General features: G+C 41.2%; 1 protein-coding gene and 1 long non-coding RNA gene across 6 annotated transcripts in view; one reads left to right on the top strand and one right to left on the bottom strand.

The window, feature by feature from the left end:
• The window catches only part of LOC122554543, a 31903-nt gene extending 27913 nt beyond the window's left edge, over window positions 1-3990 (bottom strand). Inside the window, exon 1 of the long non-coding RNA XR_006313013.1 lies at window positions 3922-3990. This is a non-coding gene — a long non-coding RNA (uncharacterized LOC122554543). The remainder of the gene's footprint in view (window positions 1-3921) is intronic.
• The window catches only part of LOC122554541 (WD repeat-containing protein 47-like), a 59646-nt gene continuing 35995 nt past the window's right edge, over window positions 3292-26942 (top strand). Inside the window, exons 1-5 of one of the 5 annotated variants that reach the window (XM_043699735.1) lie at window positions 3292-3588; window positions 16284-16467; window positions 19365-19448; window positions 20333-20417; window positions 24378-25180. In XM_043699735.1, the coding sequence (XP_043555670.1) occupies window positions 16310-16467; window positions 19365-19448; window positions 20333-20417; window positions 24378-25180 (1130 nt within the window). In that variant the 5' untranslated portion in view covers window positions 3292-3588; window positions 16284-16309. Of the gene's footprint in view, window positions 3889-4119; window positions 4358-7774; window positions 7910-16283; window positions 16468-19364; window positions 19449-20332; window positions 20418-24377; window positions 25181-26942 lie in introns of those variants that run through there. The other 4 variants (XM_043699734.1, XM_043699733.1, XM_043699736.1 and 1 more) reach the window with 4 other exon arrangements.

The following is a 26942-nucleotide window of genomic DNA, read 5'->3' as shown; positions in this document are numbered from 1 at the left end:
GTCTTTGTGATGGGGGATGGAGGTGTATAGGGACTGGATGTCCATGGTGAAGATAAGGTGTTGGGGGCCAGGGAAGCGAAAATCATGGAGGAAGTGGAGGGCGTGGGTGGTGTCCCAAAGGTAGGTGGGGAGTTCTTGGACGAAGGGGGACAGGACCGTGTCGAGGTATGCAGAGATGAGTTCAGTGGGGCAGGAGCAGGCTGAGACAATGGGTCGGCTGGGGCAGTCAGGTTTGTGGATTTTGGGCAGGAGGTAGAAACGGGCGGTGCGGGGTTGTGGGACTATGAGGTTGGAGGTGGTGGATGGGAGATCCCCTGAGGTGATGAGGTTATGGATGGTCTGGGAGATGATGGTTTGGTGGTGGGAGGTGGGGTCATGTTCAAGGGGGCAGTATTTTTAAATTCTCTACCATTATAGATATTTTCTAATCAACCAGTTCATGATAAGTTATGACACACCTCTGGAGCAGGTTGGATTTGAACCCCAGTTTTCCAGATCAGACCTAGGGACACTACCAGCATGCCACAAGGGTCCTGGTTCCTCTGGTATTTTTTAATTCGTCTGTTCAGAGATGTTATTACGACTTGAAACCTGGACTCCTGGCTCAAAGGCACACTGCCACAGTGCCACAAGAGTCCTGATTCCTCAGGATAGATATTTTCTCACGGACACCTCCTCCTACTGCCCCCTTGACCAAGACCCCACCTCCCACCACCAAACCATCATCTCCCAGACCATCCATAATCTCATCACCTCAGGGGATCTTTGAACAGGTTGGTTAGAAAATATCTATCCTGAGGAATGAGAGCTCTCATGGCATAAGAATAGTGTTACCACTTCTGGATTTGAAGACTCAGGTTCAGGTTCAGCTGCTCCAAAGATATGTCATGAACACCTCTAAACAGGGTTGATTAGAAAACATCTATCCTTTGGAACTCCTGCAGTGATGTCCTGCGGCTGAGATAATAGGTCTACAACAACTAAAACCACACTATTGTCATTATCACTGTTTATTACATCTGCAAATTTTATGTAATATTTCAATTTCAAAATTGTGTCATGCCATACAAATCCAGCTCATTACCATATATCAAAAGCAGTGTTCCTAATACCGTACTAAATGGTCACCTGGGTCAGGTGGCATAAGCTCCAAGCATTAGTGGAATCAAAGTAGACTTTTTTGAAAATTTAAGAAATAATTTTTGTGCTATTCTCACTTTCTCTCCATTTAAGAGTAAACGCCCACTCACAAATTGAAACTGGAGATAGAGAAGTAGGATAACTTCATTGAAAAAGCTTATTTAAAATTGCTAGTGAAAACCAGGGCTGAAGTTGATAAGAAATTTGTTTTTATTTAATACAATACTGGTGCAGGGCACCAGTGAAAATAAATCCACTGATTAAAATGAGCGAGTATTTTCTGTGGAGATCTGCCCAGATGATGATGAGAATTTTGGTTGATAAAATGCTTTGTTATATTAATCCTCATGTTATATGTACCATACTTTGTTTAACTTTAGTTCTGAATACAATATCCTTTCATGCCATAGATGCACCTTGAGGGATTTTCTTGACAGAAATTTTTGGAAGCAAGTCTATTATTGCCTGGCTGGCACACCATCTTCCACTTTTCGTAAGTTTTAATTCGGTCCAAAACTAATATTCACTCATCACTCCAGTGTTCTCTCGCCAAATTAGTTCCTGCTCCAGTGTTATCACAGAATCCCTCCAATGTGAAAGCAGATTATTCGGCCTGTCGAGTCCATGCCATCCCTCTGAAGAGTATTCCATCTATCCCTGTAACCCTGCATCTCCCAAGGCCAATCCACGTAATCTGCACATCTTTGGACAGTGGGAGGAAAACCCATGCAGACATGGAGAAAATGTGCAAACTCCACACAGACAATCACCAAAAGATGGAATTCAACCCAGGGTCCCTGGCACTGTGAGGCAGCAGTGCTAATCACTGAGCCCAGGTGTTATCTCCAAACTTAAAATTTTCATCCTTGTGTTAACTCTTGATTAGATTAGATTACATTACAGTGTGGAAACAGGCCCTTCGGCCCAACAAGTCCACACCGACCCGCCGAAGCGCAACCCACCCATACCCCTAATTTACCCCTTACCTAACACTACGGGCAATTTAGCATGGCCAATTCACCTAACCTGCACATCTTTGGACTGTGGGAGGAAACTGGAGCACCCGGAGGAAACCCACGCAGACACGGGGAGAACGTGCAAACTCCACACAGTCGCCTGAGGTGGGAATTGAACCCGGGCCTCTGGCGCTGTGAGGCAGCAGTGCTAACCACTGTGCCACCCACCTCTTGCCATGGCCTCAAGCCTTTTCCAGCTATGAGATTTCTGCAATCAGAAAATGTTGGTCTCTTGAGCAGCCCCAATACCGTCTGTCCATCTTTGGAAGTTATGTCTACAACAGCCAAGGCTATAAGTTCTTATAACACCTGCCACACTAACCACAGTTGTCCTAATATATCCTTCTGTGACTCAATGTTGAATTATTTCTGATAAAGGTAAAACATCCCACAAAAGCAGTTGCTGAATTATAGAGACCTGTCTCACTTGCACAACAACTATTTTCACCAATTATTCATGTTTTACATTGTAATATTCATTTTTTGTATGCCAGTCAGGGAGAGAATATGTTGAATCTCCTACCAGAAACGGGAAATCTATTTTTAAATAGTGCGCTCAACTGTTTCTAAAATACAAATAGGTCATTAGAGATGATTTATTAAAAGTCTATATTTCCTTTTAAAAAATTAAGTTTTTTTTCAGTTAAGATTTTTGAAGGAACTTTTCACCAAACCTCACGTTCTTCCGAAGCCAACAGAACCCATCCTTCGAATAGGATCAGGAATGAATTAACGTAAAATTTTATTTATTCCTGATGAAGGGCTTTTGCCCGAAACGTCGATTTTACTGCCCCTCGGATGCTGCCTGAACTGCTGTGCTCTTCCAGCACCACTAATCCAGAATAACGTAGAATTCATTCGACTTGTCGGGGTTTTGTTGGCTTCAAAAATGAGTAAATTGATTGCGACGACTGTGTAATGGTTGGTCGAAGTATATTTATTTTAGAAGAGTTGGGGGGATAAGAATAATGCACATTTGCATTGAAGTGTCAGTCTTTAAAGACATATTTCGAGTTCACATATTGGCGATTATTAAAGTGCTGTAAATGACAGCGCAATTATATTTGCAATCAGTCAAACATTATACAATTTGCGACATTCAATGACAGACATTTTTTTTTAAGTAACAAGTGTCTAGGAAACATATTCAAATAGGCGGGGAACATTTTGGGTGAGGGATCGAGGAGGTGAGAATCCTCTGGGAAGCTACACCCTGTTGCCAGGACGAGACGCTGTAATAGCCTTGTCGGGCAACAGTGTCTTTGTTTGTCGCTGGAAGCAAAAAGACAGTCGACCTATGGGTTGTCATGGGTAGATGAGATAAACACCGTTATTCCAACCTGGAGTCCGGCCCAAATCCCATGGCGGGAGTCGCACGATGCAGCATTGAACCGAGGGAAGTAAAATAGGCAGCGCAGACGGTAAACACTCGGTGAGTGACATGCATAACGCCGACCGTAAAAGAGCAGACGAACACTGGCGTCTCTTCTTCACGGGATTCGTCGTCAGGGTATACTTAAAAATTCAGAGGGGATTGAACTGGAAGATGGGGAGGGTAGGGATGGGGGTACAAACGGTATCTCTCCGAGAGACAAGCTCACTCGGTGAGTAGCCGGGCCCAGTGGTTGCGCGAGCGGCGCCGGCATCAAGACAGGCCAACGGCTGCGCCTCGTGCCCGCATCACGAGGGAGGGCTGGGGCGCGCCGGGCTTCTCCTGCAACCATGCAGCTGGGTAAGTCAGCGTCACCGCATGGAAATTTCTCACCACAAACGAGGCGGATCGGATTTCTTTTCTCTCATTCAAGATGATCGCTGACCTGTTCCCTGTTCCCCGTCCCCCTCCCAGTCGCCAGACCCAGCCCACGAGAGCCGAGGGGAGACGCCCCCTCCCCCTTTGCCAAATCCTGACCCTCAGGAGTTCGTTAAGGCGGCGCGCAGGCGCAGTACGGTGTTGGGAAGCGTTTCCTGCGAGATTGTGAGACTCGGGCCGTGGTTGTCAGCTGGCAATGGAGGAAGAAAATAACGGTCAGCCGCGAGTGTGGAGGAAAAGCCGAGAGCAGTGAGCCAAATTCTAAAGAAAAAAATATCACACGCACAATAGGGCGGCACTCCCTGTGATTGCAGCTTGCCGGTACGAATACACAAGAATTATCTGGATGTTTTTAAGTTGTGAATGAGGGAGGAAAGAAGGTGGTGCCTGGGTGAGTTGTGAGGGCGGCTGCCCGCGGCAACCGGCGTTCACGCCGGCCTGGCACAATACCCGATTGCGGTTGAGGGTGTCCTTGCGAGGCTATGTGTTTTTTATCCCCTTCCTGCGCTTGTTTATCCGCGGCGCGAGTGACGAGGCCGCCTCATTGTGCGATGTGTTGGAGGTCCGGCTCAATCACGATGAATGTCCTGCCCCTAACCATCAATGTGCCTCCTCCCAAAAAAAAATCCTTTCTATACCCGTATCAAATACCCCTGAGTTGGCTAAGGAGAGATTAAAGCAGACCGACACTCTGGAACTTGCAAATACTGACAAATGATTTGCACATCTTTTGTCCTGGCTTTGAACAGGCTGGGTCTCCGGTTCAACAGCTGATGATGTTCCTAGCCACGTCGTCTTTAAATGGAAAAACACCAAGCAGCAGACCTAGGCAGTGAAAGAAAACCCGTTGACGTTTCAGGGTTCATCAGAGCTGGAAGTCTGAAACACAACAGAAATTGCAGGCTAAGCTCAGCAGGTTCGGCAGCATCTGTGGAGAGAAAGCAAAGTCAGTGTTTCGGGTCCATCTACCCTTCGGGGCCCAGAAATATTAGGGAGGTGACCTATGTCATGATGGAAGACAGACTTTGAAGAAGCTTTTGAAGGTATTGAGATAAGGCCAGTTTAGTGAGATTGTAGGAGCAAGTTTATTTAAACTAAAGAGAAGGTAGAGGCAAAGGTGGTCAAAATTTGTGTTGCTCCATTATTTCCGCTACTAAAGGGAGAAAGAAACCAATAAACTTGCATGACTATTAGTTCTGGGGATTATTAGAAGATATTGTAAGTAGGATTGTAACAGAATGCATGGAAACCTGAGCTGATCAAAACAGGATCAATATAGATTTGTGTAGATTGTATCTAATGGATTTTTTGAAATCACTGACATAGCTGAAGGAAAGCAGTTATAAAAGCAGAATACAGCACATGCAGAAAATCTGAAATTAAAAACAAATGCTGGAATGTTTTTGGGTCAGGCAGCATCTGTTGAAAGAGAGAGAGTTAATATTTCAGCTTGATATATATCATAGAGTCTATGGATATATGCTTATAGGGACTTCCAGAGGATGTTTGATCATTTTTACTAGAATTGGCTATTTAACAACACTGTGGGAGTACTTTATACATGAACTGTAATGATTTAAGTAGGAAGCTCAGCATCATCTTTCCATAGGCTTTGGGTGACTAATAAATGCTAATCTTACTCATTATGAGAGCGCACTCTATTTTGGCTTTCTTACCCTCGAAAGGATGTGCTTGCATAAGAGAGCCAGATAGTCTGTTTAAAATTAATGGTGTTTGAGGAATAAATATTGGCTAAGTCACTTGGAGAACCCCTGAGATCTGCTTTGAATTATGCCAAGTGAGCTTATAACCACATTAGTTCAGACAGAAATAACTTTGGTTTAACAACTCATACCAAAGGCAGCACCTCCAACAGTATTTCAGTAGTGCACTGAAGTGTCAGCTTGTCACTTTCTGCTCAAGCCTGTTGAATAGATTTGAGTTTTCTGATTGACAATTCAAGAATTTTATCACTGACTGAGATGGGAATAAAGTGTGGAGTCACATGCAAAAATTGAGCACAAAAAGTTAAATTGAGCCAAGTTGTATTATTTGCCTTGTATTTTCTTGAGTTGACAAGAAATGTAATCAAAGTTTTTAAAATGAAAGTTGCTTCCCCTGGTGAGGTTTCCAGAACAAGGGGGAAAATCAAAGTTCTTTGAGGAGTGACATCACATACAAGGTAATGGAAATCTGAAATTTACTTTCCCAAAAGACAGGATACTGGGTTAATTGAAAATTTCAAGACCAATTTATCATCAAGGAGTATGAAATAATGGCAAGTAAATACACTTGAAGTACAGATCAACCCTAATCAAAAGCTTAAGGAGTTGAATGTAGGTTATGATGATGGTTATGGGGCTTTCAGTGCTAGTAGCCTGTCATCACCAGTTGAGTGCTGAAGGATGTATCTGCTAGACTAGGTGTGCAGCCTGTGATGAGTAAAACGTTTTTGAATTTGTCCTGTCCCAACTACCTATTGCAGATATTTGTCCATGATTACATTGGCAGGAGTGTCCATTGCATAGTCCTTGTGGAGATGAAGTTACATCTACGAATTGAGGATTCCCTCCAACCTATTGGCTAGCATTATTACTGTGTTAGTGTGTCAGATTTCAAACAGAGAATACATCTAACAACTCAAATCTGGGCTTCCTTCAAGCAGTGTGAGCCATCATCAGCAGAAGTGCTGATGCTAGGTGCTCCAATTACCTCCCACAGTCCAAGGTTAGGTAGATTGGGTAATTTAGCATGCTGGAAATGTGTTGCTGGAAAAGCGCAGCAGGTCAGGCAGCATCCAGGGAACAGGATTTAGCATGCCCAGAGTCCAGGGATGTGCAGGAGGCTAGGTGGATTAGTGTGGAGTTACTGGGATAAGATGGGGGTTGGGTCTGGGTGGGATGCTGTTTGGAGGGTCAGTGCAGACATGATGTGCTGAATGGTCATTTTCTATATAGTAGAGATTGTAAGCTATTAATCTGATGCAGCTTTAACACAATATATTTTTATACCAAACAATAGAAGCAGCATCTGATTGATCGAAGCAATTCCACAATTAATGGTTAAGATCTGCACTCTGAAGTTCTGCTTCATCAAGTCAGGAATTGTGATGGAAAATTTAACAAGAAAAAGAGAAGTCAGCTCTACCAATAGCCCCAGTCTTTGCAGTGAAGAAGCCAATACAAAAGTCAAGCTACTTGCAATAATCTTCAGCCAAAAGTGCAAGTAGATGATTCACCTCAGTATCCTTGTGAGACTCCCCTTATCTCACACATTAGTTTTCAGTCAGATTCAACAAATGCTATGGGCACATTTCAGCAAGACTTGTGCTTCAGAATTAACTGTGCCCCTTGCCAAGCTGTTCCTGTCAAATTACAACAGTGGCATTTACCCTGCAATGCGAAAAATACTCCATGTCTGATCCACAAAAAGCAGGACCAATCTAATCTAATTTCTGTTCTATCAGTGTGCTGTTGATTATCAGCAAAGTGTTATCAAGTAGCAATAACATCACTGATGCTTGGTTTTGTTTCTGCCAGGGCCACTTCAGTACTGACCTCATCAAAGCCTGAGTTTAAATGTACACAAAAGAGCTAAACTTCAGAAATGAACTAAGAGGAACTGCCCTTGTACACCAACACAGCACTTGAGCAAGTATGGCATAAAGAAATTGGAGTCATACTTAACGTCTGCAGATGCTGGAGATCAAAGTTGAAACTTTATTGCTGGAACAGCACAGCAGGTCAGGCAGCATCCAGGGAACAGGAGATTCGACGTTTCGGGCACAGGCCCTTCTTCAGGAATAAAGAAATTGGAGTCATACTTAACATAAAGAAAAATTGTTTGGTTTTTGGAGATTATGGCATCACTGCAGGAGTTCTTCAGGATAATGTCCTAGGTCCAACCATCTTCAGTTGCCTTACCAATGACTTTCCATCATAAGGTCAGAAGTAGCAACGTTCAATACATAATGTTCATGTCATATGCGATTCCTCCGATTACTGAACATCGGAACAAGAGTAGTCCATTAAGTCAGTCGTGCGTAATCCACTATTCAGTTAAATCATAGCAATCATCTACCTCAACCCAGTTTCCCTTCACTGTAACCCTTGATCTCTGTCTTCAGAATCCTATTGATTTTTGTCTTGAAGCATCTTGTGTCCATATGCAGCAATACTTAGACAACATTCAAGTTTGGGTTAATCAGCCAATAAAATTTACAATGTAGAAGTGCTGGGTAATGACCATTTCCATAGAGAGAATCTAACAGTCTCTTTTTGATATTCAGTGGCAGGAAGAAACTTGAAAGCATTCAGAAAAAACATATAAGAATGTAGCCCAGTTTGGAGGGTTTGAGCTATAGCGAGAGGCTGAATAGGCTGGGGCTGTTTTCCCTGGAGTATCAGAGGCTGAGGTGTGACCTTTATAGAGGTTTATAAGATAATGAGGGACACGAATAGGGTAAATAGACAAGGTCTTTTTCCTGAGGTGGGGGAGTCCAAAACTAGAAGGGCATAGATTTAGGGTGAGAAGGGAAAAATTTAAAAGGGCCCTAAGGGGGCAACCTTTTTACACAGGGTGGTGTGTGTATGGAATCAGCTGCCAGAGGAAGTGGTGGAGGTTGGTCCAATCACAACATTTAAGAGGCATCTGGATGGGTATATGAATAGGAAGGATTTAGAAGGATATGGAGCAGGTGCTGGCAGGTGGGACTAGATTGGATTGGGATATCTGGTCAGCATGGACGAGTGGGATGGTAGAGTCTGTTTCTGTGCTGTACATCTCTGACTCTATGATTAGCATTGCTGAATCTTGCCACTGTTTGCATTCTGAGGGTTACAATATGCTAAAAAGTGAACTGGACCAGCCGTATAAATGCTATGGCTGCGAAAACAGGTTAGAACCTTAGAGTTTTGTGGTTAGTAACTTGCCACCTGACTTCCCAATGCCTGCTCACTGTCTGCAAGGCACAAGACAAGACTGCAGTGGCATACACTTCACTTGCCCAGATGAGTGTAGCTCCATCCAGCACAAAACAGCCTGCTTAACTGGTACACGTGTTAACATTCACTCCCTTTAACATTCATTCCCTTCACCAAGGTGCACTGCAAAGCTCGCCATGATTCCTTCAACTACGCCTTCCAAACACAACCTCTACCACCTTGAAGGCCAAAGGCAGCAGATGCATCAGAACTTTGTCACCTGCAAGGTATCCCCAAGTTGCACACCATTCAGGCTTCAAGGAATATTACTGTTTCTTCAATATTGCTAGATCAAAATCCTGGAACTCTTCCCAAGCAACACTGTGGGTGTACCTACACCATATGGACTACAGTGATTCAGGAAGGCAACTCACTATTACCTTCAGAGCAAGTAAAAGTGGACAATAATTTCTGACCAACACAGTCAGACCCTGTGAATTTTTTTTAAGTGCAATGTCAAATCAGATACTGCACAAACTTCCTTCTTAACTGTGTGGCTGCACAGCAACTTGAAAATTCCTGGACAGGGTCAATCCAGCTTTTGAGTTACTACGTGTGTGAGAGAGAAAATGTAAAGGAAGTGCAGACAATTCTTTTAAAAATAATTTGAAGATATGCTGAACTTCCTCAAATTGATATCCATATTGTACTTCCTTCATTTACATTTTTAGTTACTGACCCCTTAGTATTTTTTTTTAAATCCTATTCACCAAACACTTTGTGGATAATATCATCATCCCATAAGGCTGTTCTAATCTAACATGTGATTTACTTATGACTTAAAATACACCAGGACAGCAGCCTGAAAGCCAGCAAAAGGCCTGGACAAGTTCAGTCACTGGTTCAATCAATCTTTAAAATGCCTCCCACCCTAGTGTAAGTAGATGGACAGAATCCTCGAGGAGCTGCTCTGCCAATCACGCATGTTTGCTGATAAACTAACCAGTAAGTTGTCGTCCACATATAGGGAGAGAAACAGTCTCTGATTGGAGGAGCAGCAAGCTGTTAACAAAGCTACTGGTAGCGGTGACTGAGTTGTCAGGATGCTTGCCTTTTGCTGGGATGTTGCCTTTTGCTGAGGATTTGGGCCATCTGCCTGGTCCAGGGTAGCAGGAGATTCAGTGGTGGAGCATAGGAGAGGAGTTGACTATTAGGGGAGGGAGGAAAGGCAGAAGATGCAAGAGTGGTGCAGGCAAAAGAGGTACTGCAGGAGGCGTGCAGAGGGTAGGGAAATCTGCTGGAGGCATAGGAAGAGAAAGAGGCTGCAAAGAAGAGGGAACAGGTTTAAAATTGTCATCAAAGAAATATTCAGCTAATTAAGAGTCAGGAAAACTTGCACATTCATTACCTCAATGAATTTAATCCCTGCTTTAAGGTTTTAGAAGTTCAGGAACTAATATGTGGGATTAAAAGTTGTTATGGATACCATTCTAACTAAACTGTCAATCACTGAATTAAATCTGAAGGTGAAACCTGATATGTTGTAGAAACGGTAGGAATTGCCTGGTCAAAATGTTCCAGCTTTGTATATATGTGATGACAAAGTGTTAGCTGTGTCAGTAGAAGGGCGTTTAGGTCAATGGTCTTTTGTCTGGAGTCTCAGGTGTGAATCCTGACACCGTAGATGTTGGAATGTGAACTCAGTAGGTATCTGGAATTGAGAGTCTATTGATGACCGTGTCTGTTTTTAAAAAAAAACCTTACCTGGTTGGACCTACAGGTGACTCCAGACCTACAGCAATGAAGTTGACTCTCAACTGTCTTCTAAAATGGCCTAGCAAGTCACTCAGTTGTAACAATCATTATGAATTCTCAAAAATAAACTAGACAGATTATCTTGCATCAACCTAGGTACTGGAAACAACAACAGCAAAAACAGCCATGTCAAAACTGCAAAGTACTCCTTCCCAACATCTAGGGGTTAGTGCCAAAATTGGGAGATCTGTCAAACAGACTCGTCAAGCAATAGCCTGACATAGGTATGATTCCTTGAGTATAACTAACAGACCATGTCCCAGACACAACAATCAACATCTCTGGATATGATCTATTCCACCTGCAGAACAGGCCTAGCACAGAGAGTGGCACAGTTGTAAACAGACAGGATGAGTTGCACTGGCTGTCCTCAGCATTAACTTCAGATACCATGCGGTCTTGTGGCATCAGGTCAAACATGGGCAGGGAAACCTTCTACTGATTGCCACGTCCTGTCCTCCCTCAGCTGATGACTCTGTGCTCCTCTGTGATGAACAGCACATGGAGGAAATACTGTGTGTGACACAGGTGTAGAATGTACTGTGGGTGGGGGATTTCAATGTCTACCACCAAGAATGGCTCTGCAGCAACATTACTGATCCAGCTCATTGGATTCTGAAGGACGTTGCTGCTAGACTGGGTCTGAAGCAAGTGGTGAGGGAACCAACAAGGCAGAAAAACATACTTGATCTCATCCTGACCAATCCACCTGCCACAGACTCATCTGTCCACCACAGTATGAGTGACCACCGCACAGTCCTTGTGGAGACAAAGTAACGCCTTTACAATGGTAAGACCCATCACCGTGTTGTATGGTACTTTCACCAAGGTCAATGGGACAGATTTAGCAACACAAGACTAAGCATCCACAAGTCACTGGGCCATCAGCAGCAGAATTGTACTCCAACACAATCTGTAACCACATGGCCTAGCATATTTATCGTTACTGTCAAGCAAGGGGATTAACCATAGTCCAAAGAGGAACACAGGAAAGCCTGCCTAGAGCATCTCCAGGCATAACTAAAAGTGAGGTGTCAACCTGCTAAAGCTACCAAGCAGAACTCCTTGCATAAGCAGCAAGTGACTTGCAGAGTTAAGTGATTCCCACAACCAACAGAACAGATTTAAGTTTGTAGTCCTGCCATATCTAGTCATAAATTGTGGTGGACAATTACATTTCTTGTTGGAGGAGGAGGATCCACAAATATATCCTGTGCGCAATGATGGGAGAGCTCAGCACATCAATGCAAAGGATAAGGCTGAAACATTGGCAGCAATCTTCAGTGAGAAGTATCGAGTGGATGATTCATCCTGACCTCCTGCAGAGGCCCACAGCATCACAGATGCCTGTCTTCTGCCAATTCAATTCACTCCACATGATATCAAGAAATAGTTGGGGACACTGGATGCTGCAAAGGTTATGGCCCCCGACAATATTCCAGCTATAGTACTGAACGCTTGTGGTCCAGAACTTGCCATACTCCGAGGCAAGCCATTCGTGTATAGCCACAGTATTGGCATCCACCTGAAGATGTGGAAAATTGTATGTTCAGAACATACCTGGGCAAAACAGGACAAATTTAAACCAACTAATTGCCACCCCATTACTCTACTCTCAATCATCAACCCTACCTCAAAGAAGAATCCAGGAAAGCCTGCCAGAAGCATCACCAGGCAAAGTAATGGGAGATGTCATCAACCGTACTATCAAGTAGCACCTACTCAGCAATATTCTGCTCGCTGATGCTCAGATTGGATTCGGCCAGTTAGTCTCACAATTACTGAGCACATTACAGCCTTGGTTCAATCGTTGACGAGAGCTGAATTTCAGAGGTGATGTGAGAGTAACAGTGCTTGACATTAAGGCCACATTCAACCGAGTATGGCATCACTGAGTCCTAGAAAAAACTTGAGTCAATGGGAATCGGTGTGAGGGAATCTCTAATGATTGGAGTCATACTTGGCTCCTAGGAAGATGATTCTAGTTTTTGGAGGTTGGTCATCTCAGCTCCAGGACATCTCTGCAGGAGTTCCTTGGGATAGTATTTTCTGCGTAACTATCTTTAGCTGCTTTGTAAATGACATTCCCTGTATCATAAGGTCAAAAGTGGAGATGTTTGCTAGCAACCATTCACGATTACTCAGATGCTGAAATGGACTATGTCCAAATGCAACAAGACCTCAATGATATCCAGGCTTGGGTTTAAAATTGGTAAGTTACATAGCTGGCACACAAATGCCAGGCAATGACCATCTCCAATAAGAGAACGTCTAACCACCACCCCTTGACTTTCAGTCCCCCATTATCAACGTCCTGAGGGTGACCATTGACCAGAAAATAAACCAGACTTGCTCATATGAAAAAATAATCTATATGACAAGGCTTATAGTACCTCCGACTCTCCAAAGCCTATTCACCTTCTGAAAGGCAGAAGTCAGGAGTATGATGAAAAACTCCCCTCTTGCTTGGATACATTCAAGTCCAACACTTAAGAGGCTTGACACCTTTCAGGACGAAACACCCTGCTTGATTGGCATCACACCCACAAATGTTTAGTCTCCCTGCCACCTATTCTGAGTAACAGCAGTGTCTACAAGATGCACTTACAGAAATTTGCCAAACATTCTGAGATATCACCTTCCAAAACCCATGACCACTTCAATCTTGGACAAGAGAAGCGGGTGCTTGGGAACAGCACCACCTCCAAGCCTGATTTGGAAATATATTTCTATTCCTTCAGTTACAAGCTTGCAAGAGTTTTTGTTCATTTTAAGATAAAGTGTTTTTCTGAATTTTAAAGTACAACCGCAGCTGCCAGACAGAACAGTTAAGAGATGGGTTATTTCAAAATAGGTGCATGTAACATGGATACATGTATCATGTTACATGGCTACCTGTGTTTTGCTTGCTGTTTTGACAATTCAAATTTAACCAATTAATTTATGTCCAGGATACTAAAACCTAGTTGAGTTTGAATTTATTATATTGACAACATTGGAACAGAGAGGGGGAAAGATATTGGAGGTCCTAAAAAAAAAAGCGGGCATTTTGAAAACTGGTCAGAACAACTGTCTTAGAGCCAGAGAGCAAAGGCCATCCGAAACAATAAATATCATGCTCACAAATTTCAATAGGCACTATACGTCAAAAGGTTCCTTTTCCTGTAAAAATACTCGCAGTAAAAAGAAAGAAGACGACCCAGGGAGAAGACAGCATTAGAGATTGTGGATTTGAGTTTAAGTTAATGTAATGTTTAGTAATATAACAGCATATTAATAGAATTGTGTTCAGTCAAGGGATGGTGGTTAGTTAGGAGAAAGAGAATGTTCAGTTTGTTAGTAGTTTTGTTTAGTGTTCCTATTAGCATTAGCAAATCTACTTGCAAGAATATTAGATCCTTTCTGGTTCAAGTGCAGATTGACACATTTGTACATGTTCCACCTTCCCAGAAACAATTCCAGGGTTCCAGGAATCCAAGCCCCTCCCTTCGACACCAACTCTTGACTCACTCATTCATATGCCCCATTCTTCAATTTCTATACCTGTTAGAACCAAGGCGCTGGGAGTAATCCAGAGGTTACAATCTGAGAGTTCCTGCTTTTAATATACTGCCTTGCTCCCTGAATTCTTGATGCGCGACCTCATCTCTCATTTTACGTAGATCATTAGTACAAGCTTTTACCCTGCCCTTTGATTATCCCCTTCAGATGCCCAGCAGCCATGTAGTAACATTCCTCATCCTGGCCCCAAAGAGTTAACACATCATCCTGAGATCAGCTCTGTGGCTGCAGAAACTGCTTTTTCTACTCCTCATTACTGAGTTTCCTACCACAATTTTCCTTGAAATCTTGCTCCACTATCGTGTACAGTCGAGCAATCTATAGTGCTGTGGAACCTTGCCCTTGTTGTTTTCCAGTAGAAACCTCATTGTCATTGTTTTGCAACAGAAAATTGGTTATCAAGTGGGGTACCCTCTGGGCTTTCCTGGCCCCTTTCCTCTGCTTGCTGGTTATCCTTTCCCGCTCTGCCTGCAGCTACTTAGTCTGCAGGGTGACCACCTCAACAGATGAGTTATCCACATAGCCTCCAGCTGATGCTCAAGTTCCAAGACTCAACACTCAAATTGGCAACACTTCCTCCAGACGTGGTCAACCAGACTGCCAGAATTATCAAGGAATTCCCACATGCTGCAGACAGTACAGCACACTAGCTTAGGCTCCCCAGTTAAATTCAAAGGACGTTCTGTTCAAGACTACTGGAAAGAAAGAGTTAAACTGTGGACCCCTTCTGCACCAGTTGGGATTAGTTTAGTTTGGGATTATGTTCAGCATGACTGGTTGGACCCAAGAGTCTGTTTCCATACTGTATGACATTATGACCTGTCAAGTCTTAGCCTCTATCTGTTTGGAGAAACCCTTAGGTTTCAGCTGTTATGATGACGTAGCCAGAGAGAAATGATACAACCACCTTCAGTGCAGGAAGTTCCTTTCAAAGGATTCATGATCTGATTAGGCTGATTAGTCTAAACACCAACAATCCTCCTGGGCTTGTTTTATTTTTCTCACAAAACACTGAGGAAAGTCCAACTGTGTAGCTCCATTCTGGTTTTAAAAACCACCTGTGATAATTAAGAGCTCATGAAATATTGACAATTTAAGGAGTTAACCAGATGTTTAGAGCTTTTGTTAAATCTGAGATTATGCTTGGATTTACATGGTTTTGCAGTCCATTCTAAGTTCAATCACTTTTTTCCTTTCTTTCAAGTCCCAAAATGTTCAGCAAGTCTTTTTAGTTTTCCTCCTCTCCCTTTCCAGACAGCTTAATCAATGCAAGTGAACTTAGATGTTCTACCTCCACAACTAAGTCCTCTGATCTAACACACACAAAAGTGGTCCAGGTAAAAATCCCCTTGGTATGTTTATGTAGAATAATAACTGAGATATGCAGATCATCAAAGTAGGAGTCTGGAATCTTCAGTGTGTGATTCTGTAGTGCTCAAATCTAACATGTAATTTTTCAATGACTACTTATGCAAATATTTTTATCATAATGACACTAATGTATTTCATTACTTAACAAACTTAATTGGTTGCATAGTCCTCAATGGAGATAGGATTGCATCACAACTTTTACTGCTATCATGTCAAAACATTTTAAATGCTTCTTTGAGTGAAATTAGGACATGCAGTAACTTATGTGGAAATGTGCTGTATCGGGTGTTAAAAGATACAGATTAGACATTGCACATTTTCTCCTTTTTCTGAGAAAATTACTTTGTATGATGAAAAAAATGTTCAGCCACAAATGAGAGAATACATATAACGACTGGAAATTTGTTTTAAAAATATTTCTATTTTTTCATAAACAGAATATTCTGAAAACTAACATGATTTCAACTTTTGCCAGTTGGAGAAATTAATTGCTCTTACACCTTCTAATTCAGAACATTTACTTTCCTGAACTATAAAGTTTGAAAACTTGTACTTTAAAGAATGAAACTAGTTGCAAGTTGATTTCAATGCAAAGCACAATAGTAATTACTTTATTTTTCTTTAAAATCATTCTTTTTTTTTTAATAGGTCAGCTCACTTGAAAAGCTATAATCATGACAGCCGAAGAGACAATTAATGTTAAGGAAGCGGAAATAATTAAACTAATCCTGGATTTTCTTAATTCAAGGAAACTCCATATTAGTATGCTATCTCTTGAGAAAGAAAGTGGTGTAATAAATGGATTGTATTCCGATGATATGCTTTTCCTCAGGTACGTAGTGTGGTTGCCAGTATATTTTGATTTTGTGTATTTTGGATGCAATAACATTTAGTTAATACTAAATTCTGCTGTACTTGTGCACACCTTTGGATTTTTTTTTTGTTTTTAATGTAAGTTTTTATCATTCCCTTTTGCTTTGCACTGCCATCCATTATCATCTAAAAGCTCTTGCCTCTGGTGCTACCAGATTTTTGTAGTTATCATTGAGTCATAGAGATGTACAGTGCAGAAACAGACCCTTCAGTCCAACTTGTCCATGCTGGCCAGATATCTTAAACTAATCTAGTCCCATTTGCCCGTACTTGGCCAATATCCCTCTACACCTTTCCTATTCATATACCCATCTAGATACCTTTTTAAATATTGTAAATGTACCAGCTTCCACCACATCTTCTGGCAACTCATTCCATGCACGCATCACCTCTGCATGAAAAGGTTGCCCCTTAGGTCCCTTTTAAATCTTTCCCCTCTCACCTTAAATTTATGTCCTTTAGTTTTGGACTCCTCCACCCCAGGGAAGAGACCTTGTCTATCCTATTCATGCCCCTCATGATTTTGTAAACCTCTATATGGTCAACCCTCAGCCTCTGACACTGCAGGGAAAACAGCCCCAGCCTATTCAGCCTTTTCCTAAAGCTCAAACCCTCCAATCCGGACAACATCCTTGTCAATCTTTTCAGAACCCTTTCAAGTTTCACAATATCCTTCTGATAGAAGGGAGACCAGAATTGCACTCAATATTCCAAAAGTAGCCAAATCAACAACCTGTACAGCCACAGCATGACCTCCCAACTCCTGTACTCAATGCGCTGACCCATAAAGGAAAACATACCAAATGCCTTCTTCACTATCCTATCAACCTGAGACTCCACTTTCAAGGAACTATGAACCTGCACTCCAAAGTCTCTTCATTCAACAAAACTCTCCAGGAACTTACCATTAAATGTATAAGTCCTGCCCTGATTTGCCTTTCCAAATGCAGCACCTCATTTATCTAAATTAAACTCCACCTGCTACTCCTTAACAAGATCCCGTGTACGCTGAGGTAACCTTCTTCGCTGTCCACTACACCTTCAATTTTGGTGTCAACTCACTAACTATACCTCCTATGTTCACATCCAAACCATTCTTTTCTGCCCCTCCTTTTTCTTGCTTTGGTACTTAAAAGCTGCCAATTTCAACCATCTTCCAGTTTTGATGAAGCAGATACGACAGCAGATGCTGAATGTTTTGAAAATTTTTGGGTTTTATTTCAGATTTATAGCCATATTTTGCTTTTGGTTTAACATTTTATTTATTCAACCCTAAGGATCAGTTTTTCTTCATTTTTTGGTTGAGGGTTTTAGTTTAGACCATTCTCTTAAAGACTGCAGCATTAACTAGAACTTGAGATTTCACAATCTTTGTGTGGTGAGTGTTGTTACCATATAAAGTGTAGACCTATGAGTAGTAAAGCTCATAGTACTGTTCCCTAACTTCAGGGATACCCTATACTGAACTGGCGTGAACTAGTTGACCAAATCATTCAACAGATCTTTCTTTCATTGAGCAAGTTTGTTATTCTGTGCTAAATTTGGGAGAGCTTTGTGCGATAGATTCATGCCCCTGAGAACTGGATTGAAATTGTGTCTAAAATCATTTCACATATGGATTAACAAAGTCAGCAAAACAAATACTAGTTTAAACTGATTAAATAGAGCACATTGATCCAATTTTACAGGGTGACAATACTGTTTCCATATAATTGGGCACATAAACTAGTTGTCCTAAGTACATAAGAGTACTGGAATTTGATGGGATGAATTCTATGCTAAATCCAATAAAAATGCAATCAATGCATGTTTTTCATAATAAAGTAAATCAGTGGATGGCAGTTCCTGTGCTAAGATGGAAAATGCACACAAGTTTGTTGGTAATGGTGGCATAGAGTGACCCACTTTAACAGCATTTACCTAGTAAAATTATTATGCATGCTATATTTTGCCACATTTTTTCTTTTTGTCCTCTCCTGAAATAATTGACATTTTTCTGAGGTATGGTTCTACAGGCACAAGGAACCATCCAGTAATTGCCACAGTGGATGATACTTGTGATAAGCGCACTCAGTCCATGCAATCATACCATTTGACAATTTGTTTTTATTATGGATTTCAAGCATACATAGTCGTTGTTTTTGAACTATGATTTTGCTACTTTTTAAAAAAAAAACTTAATTTTCTCATCAACCTGCTCAGAAATATTATGACACACCTCTGGAGCAGATAGGATTCGAACACAGGCTTCTCAGTTTGTGGTAGGGATGCTGCTGCTGCACCACAAGAAGGCCTGATTTGACTGCAATAAACAATTTAATCGATTGTAAAAATCAAAAGATCTGCAGATGCTGTAAATCAGAAACATAAACAGATGTTGCTGGAAAAGCTCAGTAGGTCTGACAGCATCTGTGAAGAGAAATCAAAGTTAACATTTCAGGTCCAGTGACCCTTCCTGAAATTCCTCAGAATTTAATCTGGTGTACCTTGCCTTTATCAAGACACATTTGCTTCCAGCAGGGCTTATTGAATCATATATAAAAGTTGTAACACCAATCCATATGTGAAATGATTTTAGTTTCAATAACCATACTACTAATAATATCAGCACAGACTAGGGATGTAGTAAAGATGGTGAAGATAACTCCACTGATCGCTGCATAAGCATCAGAGTTGCCCACCAATCTGCAGGCTTGTAAACACAAAAGTATATTTAATAGTAAGATTATCAATCAAATAAGTGTTGGCAATTGTATTAATTCCTTTTCTCGGTTGGATATGAAAATATAAACTTGGGTTGTGCCATCTAAAACAATTTAGTATTTTCATCTTAAATCATCTTTGGGTATTTTACAGACAGCTGGTGCTCGATGGTCATTGGGATGAAGTGCTTCAATTCATCCAGCCACTTGAGTGTATGGAAAAATTTGATGCAAAAAGGTTAGTTCATTGTTTTCTTTTCTTGGTTTTACCTGTTTTCCCCCCCCCCCCCCACACACTTTTTAACAAGCTTGTGTAGAAGTAACAATATTCTTGCATTTCAGACATCAATCATAATATATAGAAATTGCTGGAGAACCTCAGCAGGTCAGCCATCATCTCCAGAGAGAGAAACACAGTTAACATTTCAAATCCAGTATGATGAGTTCAGAACTGAAAGGGGTTGGTCTGAAGAACAGTTGTATTGGACTTTAACTCTGTTTCTCTCTCCACAGATATAGCCAGACCTGCTGAGTTTCTCCACTTTTTTTCTTTCTTTTCAGATTTACAGCATCTGCAGTATTTTGTTTTTATATCTGTAGTTGTCTGCCAAGTGAGCAAATTAATAAACTTTCAGTTTGAGATTTGCATACAAGGAAATGGAGGCTGAAGTAGGCATCTGAATTTCACAAGTATGAATATTTGATATTAGAAATTTACTGTTAAAATTTGCTACTTTCATACATATAAATACTTCTTTACTTGAAAATTACAGCCAATTAATCACTATCTCGGAACAGGAGGAGGCCACTCAGCTCGTTGAGCCTGTCCAACATTCATTACAATAATAACAGCTCAAACACATCAATCCCTTCGACCCACCCCATCCCCATAATTCTCTACACCATTGGTAATCCTAAATTATCAATTTCTACCTTAAACATAGTCAAGAATTTTGAAAGTTCACAGCTGTGTGTCAGAACTTTTCTCGTTATCCCCCTTATTTTTAAATTATGCTGCCTGCTTCTAGACTCTGCAACCAGAGGAAATTTGTGCTAATAATTTAGTAATGTTATTGTGAGAATTGTTAATAATTATTTAATTTGGTAAATCTACTTTTCCAGATTCCGATATATTATTTTAAAACAGAAGTTTTTGGAAGCATTATGTGTAAACAATGCAGTGTCAGCAGATGATGAACCTCAGCATGTAAGTGCATGACTTATTTAATTTGTTCTTGTGTATGATTCAATCAAATAAGTTGAAATGCTAAACATGGCAAATATATTATTTTTAACACTGAAGATCCAAGAATAACTTCTCTGAAGGTCTAATAATTGCTTCCCTAAAGTTCCTTTATTATCTCTTCTCCATAGGTTTGCTAGGTATCCTACTTCATTCCAAGCTGAGCTTCTAACCTCATATTTTCTCCTATCTCTGAATGAGCCTTTCTATTTATGTAAGATTACCCTTGCCTCACTTGTTGCAGAGCTGAAAACCTCATTTTTGTTGTTGCCACTTCCATACATCTGTTTTGATGCTGTCCTGGCTGCTCTCCCGACTGTCCTCATTCAACTGAGTAGCTTTTTGCCCTGAAATTTTCATGGTAACCTCTTGACCTCTCCAGTTCTATTTCTGATAAGGTCTTTTTAAATCCCATCATGTGGCCAATATTTTAATAATCTATTTTCATATTTAGTTCTTCAACTTTGTTGATTTTTGTTATGAATTCAATTCCTTGAAGTGCCTCAGGATATTTTTTCTATAATTCAAGCTTTTACAGTAACAAACATTATAGCATCACCAGCCAATTACAGTAACTAATAGGAACTGAATTTTAAATCTGACATATTTGTTTAATAGTTGCATATTTTGAAACTAATTATGAGAGGTGGGCAGAATGAATTTTTTTTATTATTCGTTCATTCATGGGATTTGAGTGTCACTGGCTAGGGCAACATTCATTGCTTAACTCTTGTGTAGGTGGTTATGAACTGGTTGTCTGACCACTGCAACCATGCAGAGTAGGTACATCCACTATGCTGTTAAGAGAGAATTTCCAGGATTTTAAACCAGCAACAGTGAAGATACAGTGGTATGGTTCCAAGTCAGGATGATGTATGACCTGGAAAGAAACTTGCAGATGGTGGTGTCCCATGCATCATCTGCCCTTGACCTTCTAGATTGTAGAGGTCATAGATTTAGAGTATACTGTTAAAAAAGCCAGGATGAGTTTGTGTGGTGCATTGTGATGGGGAGGTAAATGCTTAAGGTGGTCAATGGGTGCCAGTCAAGTGGCTGCTTTGTCTTGAATTTTTGTCAAGCTACCTAAGAGTTGGTGGAGTTGCACTTATCCAGGCAAGCGAAGGATATTCCATCACACTCCTAACTTCTACATTGTAGATGATAGAAAGTATTGTCAAGAAAGGAAGTAAGTGACTCGCTGCAGGATTCCTAACCTCTGACCTTCTCTTTTATATGGCTAAAAACTGAAAAAAAGACCTGAGCTTTTAACTGACTGCCACTCTAACACACCACCTTCTTCCTGGCCAACATTTCTGTCTCCGGCTTACTGCAGTGCTCAAGCTGGAAGAATAGCACCTCATTTTCCATTTCAGGATTCTGCAACCCTCTGGACTGAATATCAAGTTTAATAACTTTATGGCTTGAGCTATCCCATGTCCTTATACCAAACCCCACACATCAGGCCTTGTTTACACATAGTTGGCTGACAAATGTATTGGAATTTTTTTTAGATTAGATTAGATTACTTACAGTGTGGAAACAGGCCCTTCGGCCCAACAAGTCCACACCGACCCGCCGAAGCGCAACCCACCCATACCCCTACATTTACCCCTTTAACCTAACACTATGGGCAATTTAGCATGGCCAATTCACCTGACCCGCACATCTTTGGACTGTGGGAGGAAACCGGAGCACCCGGAGGAAACCCACGCAGACACGGGGAGAATGTGCAAACTCCACACAGTCAGTCGCCTGAGTCGGGAATTGAACCCGGGTCTCTGGCGCTGTGAGGCAGCAGTGCTAACCACTGTGCCACCGTGCCGCCCACGGTGAGATTCTTCTCAAATTCTTTTGAGAAGATGTTAAGCAAAATGGATAAAGGAGAAGCAGTTGAGGGAAGTGAATCTATTCGAGCCAAATTTGCATAAGACACAAAAGAGGTAAAAAGGCAAGTGGTGAGGATGACGCAAAGTGCAGAAGTATACACAGAGGTTAAGCCAGTTGACAAAAACTTGGCAGATGAAATATAATGTGGGAAAATGTGAGGTTATGCACTTTTGTAGGAAGCACAGAGAAGTTGAGTATTTTTAAATGGAGAAAGACTGCAGAAAACTACAGAACAAAAGGATTTGGAAATTCTTGTCCATGAATCATAAGTAGTTACCATCCAAGTTTAGTAGGTAATAATGAAGACAAATTGGGTGTTGGTCTTTATTTCCGACGGAATGGAGTATAAAAATTAGGAAGTTTTGCTAAAATTGTACAAGGCACTAATCAGACCACAGTTGGAATACTGGACAATTTTGGGCCCCTTATCTAAGGAAAAGTATGCTAGCATTGGAGGCAGTCCAGAGAAGGTTCATTAGGCTGATAACTGGTATGAATGGACTGTTTGAAGAGAACATGATTGAGTTGGGCCTGTACCTATTGGAATTTATTTAACAGTGAGAGTTGACCTTATTGAAACTATAAAATTTGTTGGAGACTTAAAAGGATAGATACTGAAACATTGTTTCCCATTATGGGAGAATCTAGGACCTGAGAGCATAATGTCAGAACAAGGGTTTGCATAATTAAGACACAGATGAGGTTGAATTTGCTAGGTAAATGCTTTTACCTTACTGGGCTGGAGAGTGCAGCTATTTCATAGCCTTTGCATGATCCAGCGCTTTCAGCCATTTCTTGTTTTCACGTAGCCACAAATTGGTTGAAGCCTGACATCTGTGATGTTAGGAGGATGCTGAAATAGATCATCGACAGTTCTTCTGGCTGAATTTGATTGCAAATACTTCAGCTCCTTCTTTTGCACTGATGTGCTGCGTTCTCCTATCATTTGAGGAGGATGATTTATTTTTTAAGTCATCTGTTTAATTGTGCAATACTGTTCATAACTGGATGTGACCAGTCAGCATGGCTTAGATCTGATCTCAAATAAACCTAGAGAACAGCACGGTGGGCAGCAGGTTGGCACAGTGGTTAGCACTGCTGCCTCACAGCACCAGAGACCCGGGTTCAATTCCCGCCTCAGGCGACTGACTGTGTGGAGTTTGTACATTCTCCCCTTGTCTGCGTGGGTTTCCTCCGAGTGCTCCGGTTTCCTCCCACAGTCCAAAGATGTGCAGTCAGGTGAATTGGCCATGCTAAATTGCCTGTAGTGTTAGGTAAGGGGTAAATGTAGGGGTATGGGTGGGTTGCGCTTTGGCGGGTCGGTGTGGACTTGTTGGGCCGAAGGGCCTGTTTCCACACTGTAATGTAATCTAATCTAAATCTAATCGAAACACTGAAGAAACTCAGCAGGTCCGGCAGCATCTGTGGAGAGAGGGACAGAGTTAACATTTTGAGTCTGGTATGATTGTGCTTCGTAACAAGTAGATCTAAACCTACTGGTTGTGGCATTGCTTAGCTCTATTTTGCATACTGCTTCTGTTTTTCATGCATCTAGTCCTGTGTTGGAGCCTCAGCAGACTGACATCTCATTCTTAGGTGTTGCTGTTTGCATACAGGTTTGTGGGTATGGAGTCCATGTCAACCAGACCATGTAAGGATGCCAGATTTCTTTCATAAAGGATATTAAAGGAGTTTCAAATCATTTTACAGATGATCAACAATGATTTCATGGCTGGTCTAGCTTTTAGATTTATAAAAATTTATAAATTTGTTAAATTCCATCTGCCTTGTCCCCAGACCATTAGCCTGAGCCTTGATCACTTGTCAAATAACATTACCACAACTCCACAACCTCTCCTTTTCTTTAAATGTTTAAAATTAAATTTTGTTTTAGCTTATGGTCTCCTACTCAGCAGGGTATTGCTTCTCGCATTATGTTTATACCTTTTTAACTTGTGAAAATAAAGGTTAGACTTGCATTAAAATATATCTGCCCTAAAAAAAAAACTCATATGTATTGGATGTTATTTGTTGCAGCTGGAGTACACAATGCAAGAGGCTGTAAAGTGTCTCCATGCACTGGAAGAATATTGTCCCTCCAAAGACGACTACAGCAAACTCTGCTTATTGCTTACCCTTCCTCGCTTAACAAATCATGCAGAATTCAAGGATTGGAATCCCAGCACTGCTCGTGTTCAATGCTTTGAGGAGGCCTGTGTCATGGTGGCAGAATTCATTCCTGCTGACAGAAAGCTGAGTGAAGCCGGTTTCAAAGCGAGCAATAACAGACTATTTCAACTTGTCATTAAAGGTTTGCTATATGAGTCTTGTGTAGAATTCTGTCAGAGTAGAGCAACTGGTGAAGAGATTAGTGAGAGTGAAGTGCTGCTCGGAATTGATTTACTTTGTGGAAATGGATGTGATGATCTGGATTTGAGCCTTCTCTCGTGGCTTCAGAATTTATCACCTGATACTTTCTCATGTGCTTTTGAGCAAAAGATTTTGAATATCCACACAGACAAACTTGTAAAACCTACAAGGTCTTCATACTCTGATATTTTAACACCTCTAATTAATAAACTGTCTCCTTACCCATCATCCCCAATGAGGCGTCCACAATCTGCTGATGCATACATGTCACGATCTTTGAACCCAGCGTTGGATGGACTGTCATATGGGCTAACCAGTCAGGAGAAGCGTAATGCTGATATAGTTAATAGAAGTTCTCCAATGTCTCATTCTTTTGCAAACTTTAATTATCCTGGTACACAAAACCTTTCCAGAAGTCTCTTGCTTGAAAACACAGACTGTCACAGCATATATGAGGAATCACCAGAAAGGTTAGTTTATTTTTGTATTTATTGATATTTTTATTACTGTTAAAAGGCTCTGGGTTAACTGGCATGTCTAATGTCTTAATTGTTTATAATGTATTAGCAATTACAGTTTAGAACAGATCACTGAAAATAGTTCATTGATTTATATTTTAATTTACACGTTCCCACAACCTAGTTAATAGAAATAAACTAAACTGGTCAACTGGGAGGTAAATATGAATGTTGTAATAAAGTACAAAAGAAATAGGAGCAGGAGTAGGCCATTCAGCTTCTCAAGCCTGCCCTGTCTTGGGCATACAATCGTGGCTGATCTGCTCCAGATCTCCATTCCTCTTTTGTGACAAATTCTTATAGCCTTCAACTCATTGATATTTCAAATATTTACCAATCTCCCATTTAATCTCACCTCAACTTTCTGGAGTAGAGAAGTACAGACATTCACTGCCATTTGAGAGGAGAATTTCTTTGCATCTCAGTTTTAAATGTGTGTTCCCTTTTTCTGTAACTCTGTACCGTAGTTTGAGGCTCTCCCATTATAGAAATATCTTCTCACTATTTATTCTGTCAAACCCCTTAAATCACCCATCATTCTCCTAAACTGTAAAGAATAAAAGCCTAACTATAAAAATCGAAGAACAGTTGATGCTGAATATCAGAAACAAAAACAGAAATTGTTGGGCAAACTCAGCAGGTCTGGCAGCATCTATGTAGAGAAAGCAGAGTTAACATTTTTGGGTAGAGTGACTCTTCTTCAGAACACAGCCTAATCTGGTTAGCTGTTCTCAATAAGTAAACCCCTTCACCACAGGAATCATCCTAGTGAATCTTTTTGAACCTCCTATACCCATATATTCTGTCTTATATATGTATACCAGAACTCTAAACAGTACTCCAGATGTGCCGTCACCACACCATGTAAATTTGTAAAAGACTTGCCTATTTGTAAACTCTTAACGCCATACCGCTAGCAATGAAGGCCAAAATTCTGTTAATCTTTTTACTTGTGCCTTAAGTACAAATCTTTTGCATTTCTTCACAGTAATACCAAGATCCCTCTGCACTACAATTTTTGGAGTCTTTGCCATTTAAGTAGTAGTCTGTCTTTTGATTCTTCCTACCATGGAAGCATGTAATATAGGAGCAGGAGTAGGCCACTTGGCCCTTTGAGCCTGCTCTGCCATTTGGTATGATCATTGCTCACCATCCATCTCCGTGATCTTGCTTTCTCCCCAAATCCTTTGATCCCTTTAACTCTAAGAGCTATATCTATCCCATTCTTGGAAGCATTCACTGTTTTGGCCTCAGCTTGTTTCTGTGGCAAAGAATTCCACAGGCTCACCACACTCTGGATGAAACAATTTCTCCTCATCTCTGTCCTAAAAGGCCTACCTCTTATCCTTAGACTGTGGTCTCTGGTTGTCTGGACTCCCAGATTACCAAAACAGCCTTTCTGCATGTAGACCCGAGGGCAACTTTTTCATGCAGAAGGTGGTGGAAAGAGCTGATAGAGGAAGTGGTGGAGGCTAGTAGAAATACAACATTTAAAAGGCATCTGGATGGCTATGTGAATAGGAAGGATTTAGAGGGATCTAGGCCAAGTGCTGTCAAATGGGACTAGATTAATTTAGGATATCTGGTCAGCATAGACTAGTTGGACCGAAGGGTTTGTTTCCGTGCTGTACATCTCTGACTGTATATTGGAGCAAAATTAGGCCATTCAGCCCATCAAGTCTACTCTGCCATTCGATCATTTCTGATATATTTC

The sequence above is a fragment of the Chiloscyllium plagiosum genome, chromosome 11, assembly GCF_004010195.1.
Source record: "Chiloscyllium plagiosum isolate BGI_BamShark_2017 chromosome 11, ASM401019v2, whole genome shotgun sequence".
Taxonomy (NCBI): Eukaryota; Metazoa; Chordata; class Chondrichthyes; order Orectolobiformes; family Hemiscylliidae; genus Chiloscyllium; species Chiloscyllium plagiosum.
The sequence above is the reverse complement of the archived record's forward strand: the minus strand, read 5'-3'. Positions and strand labels throughout refer to the sequence as shown.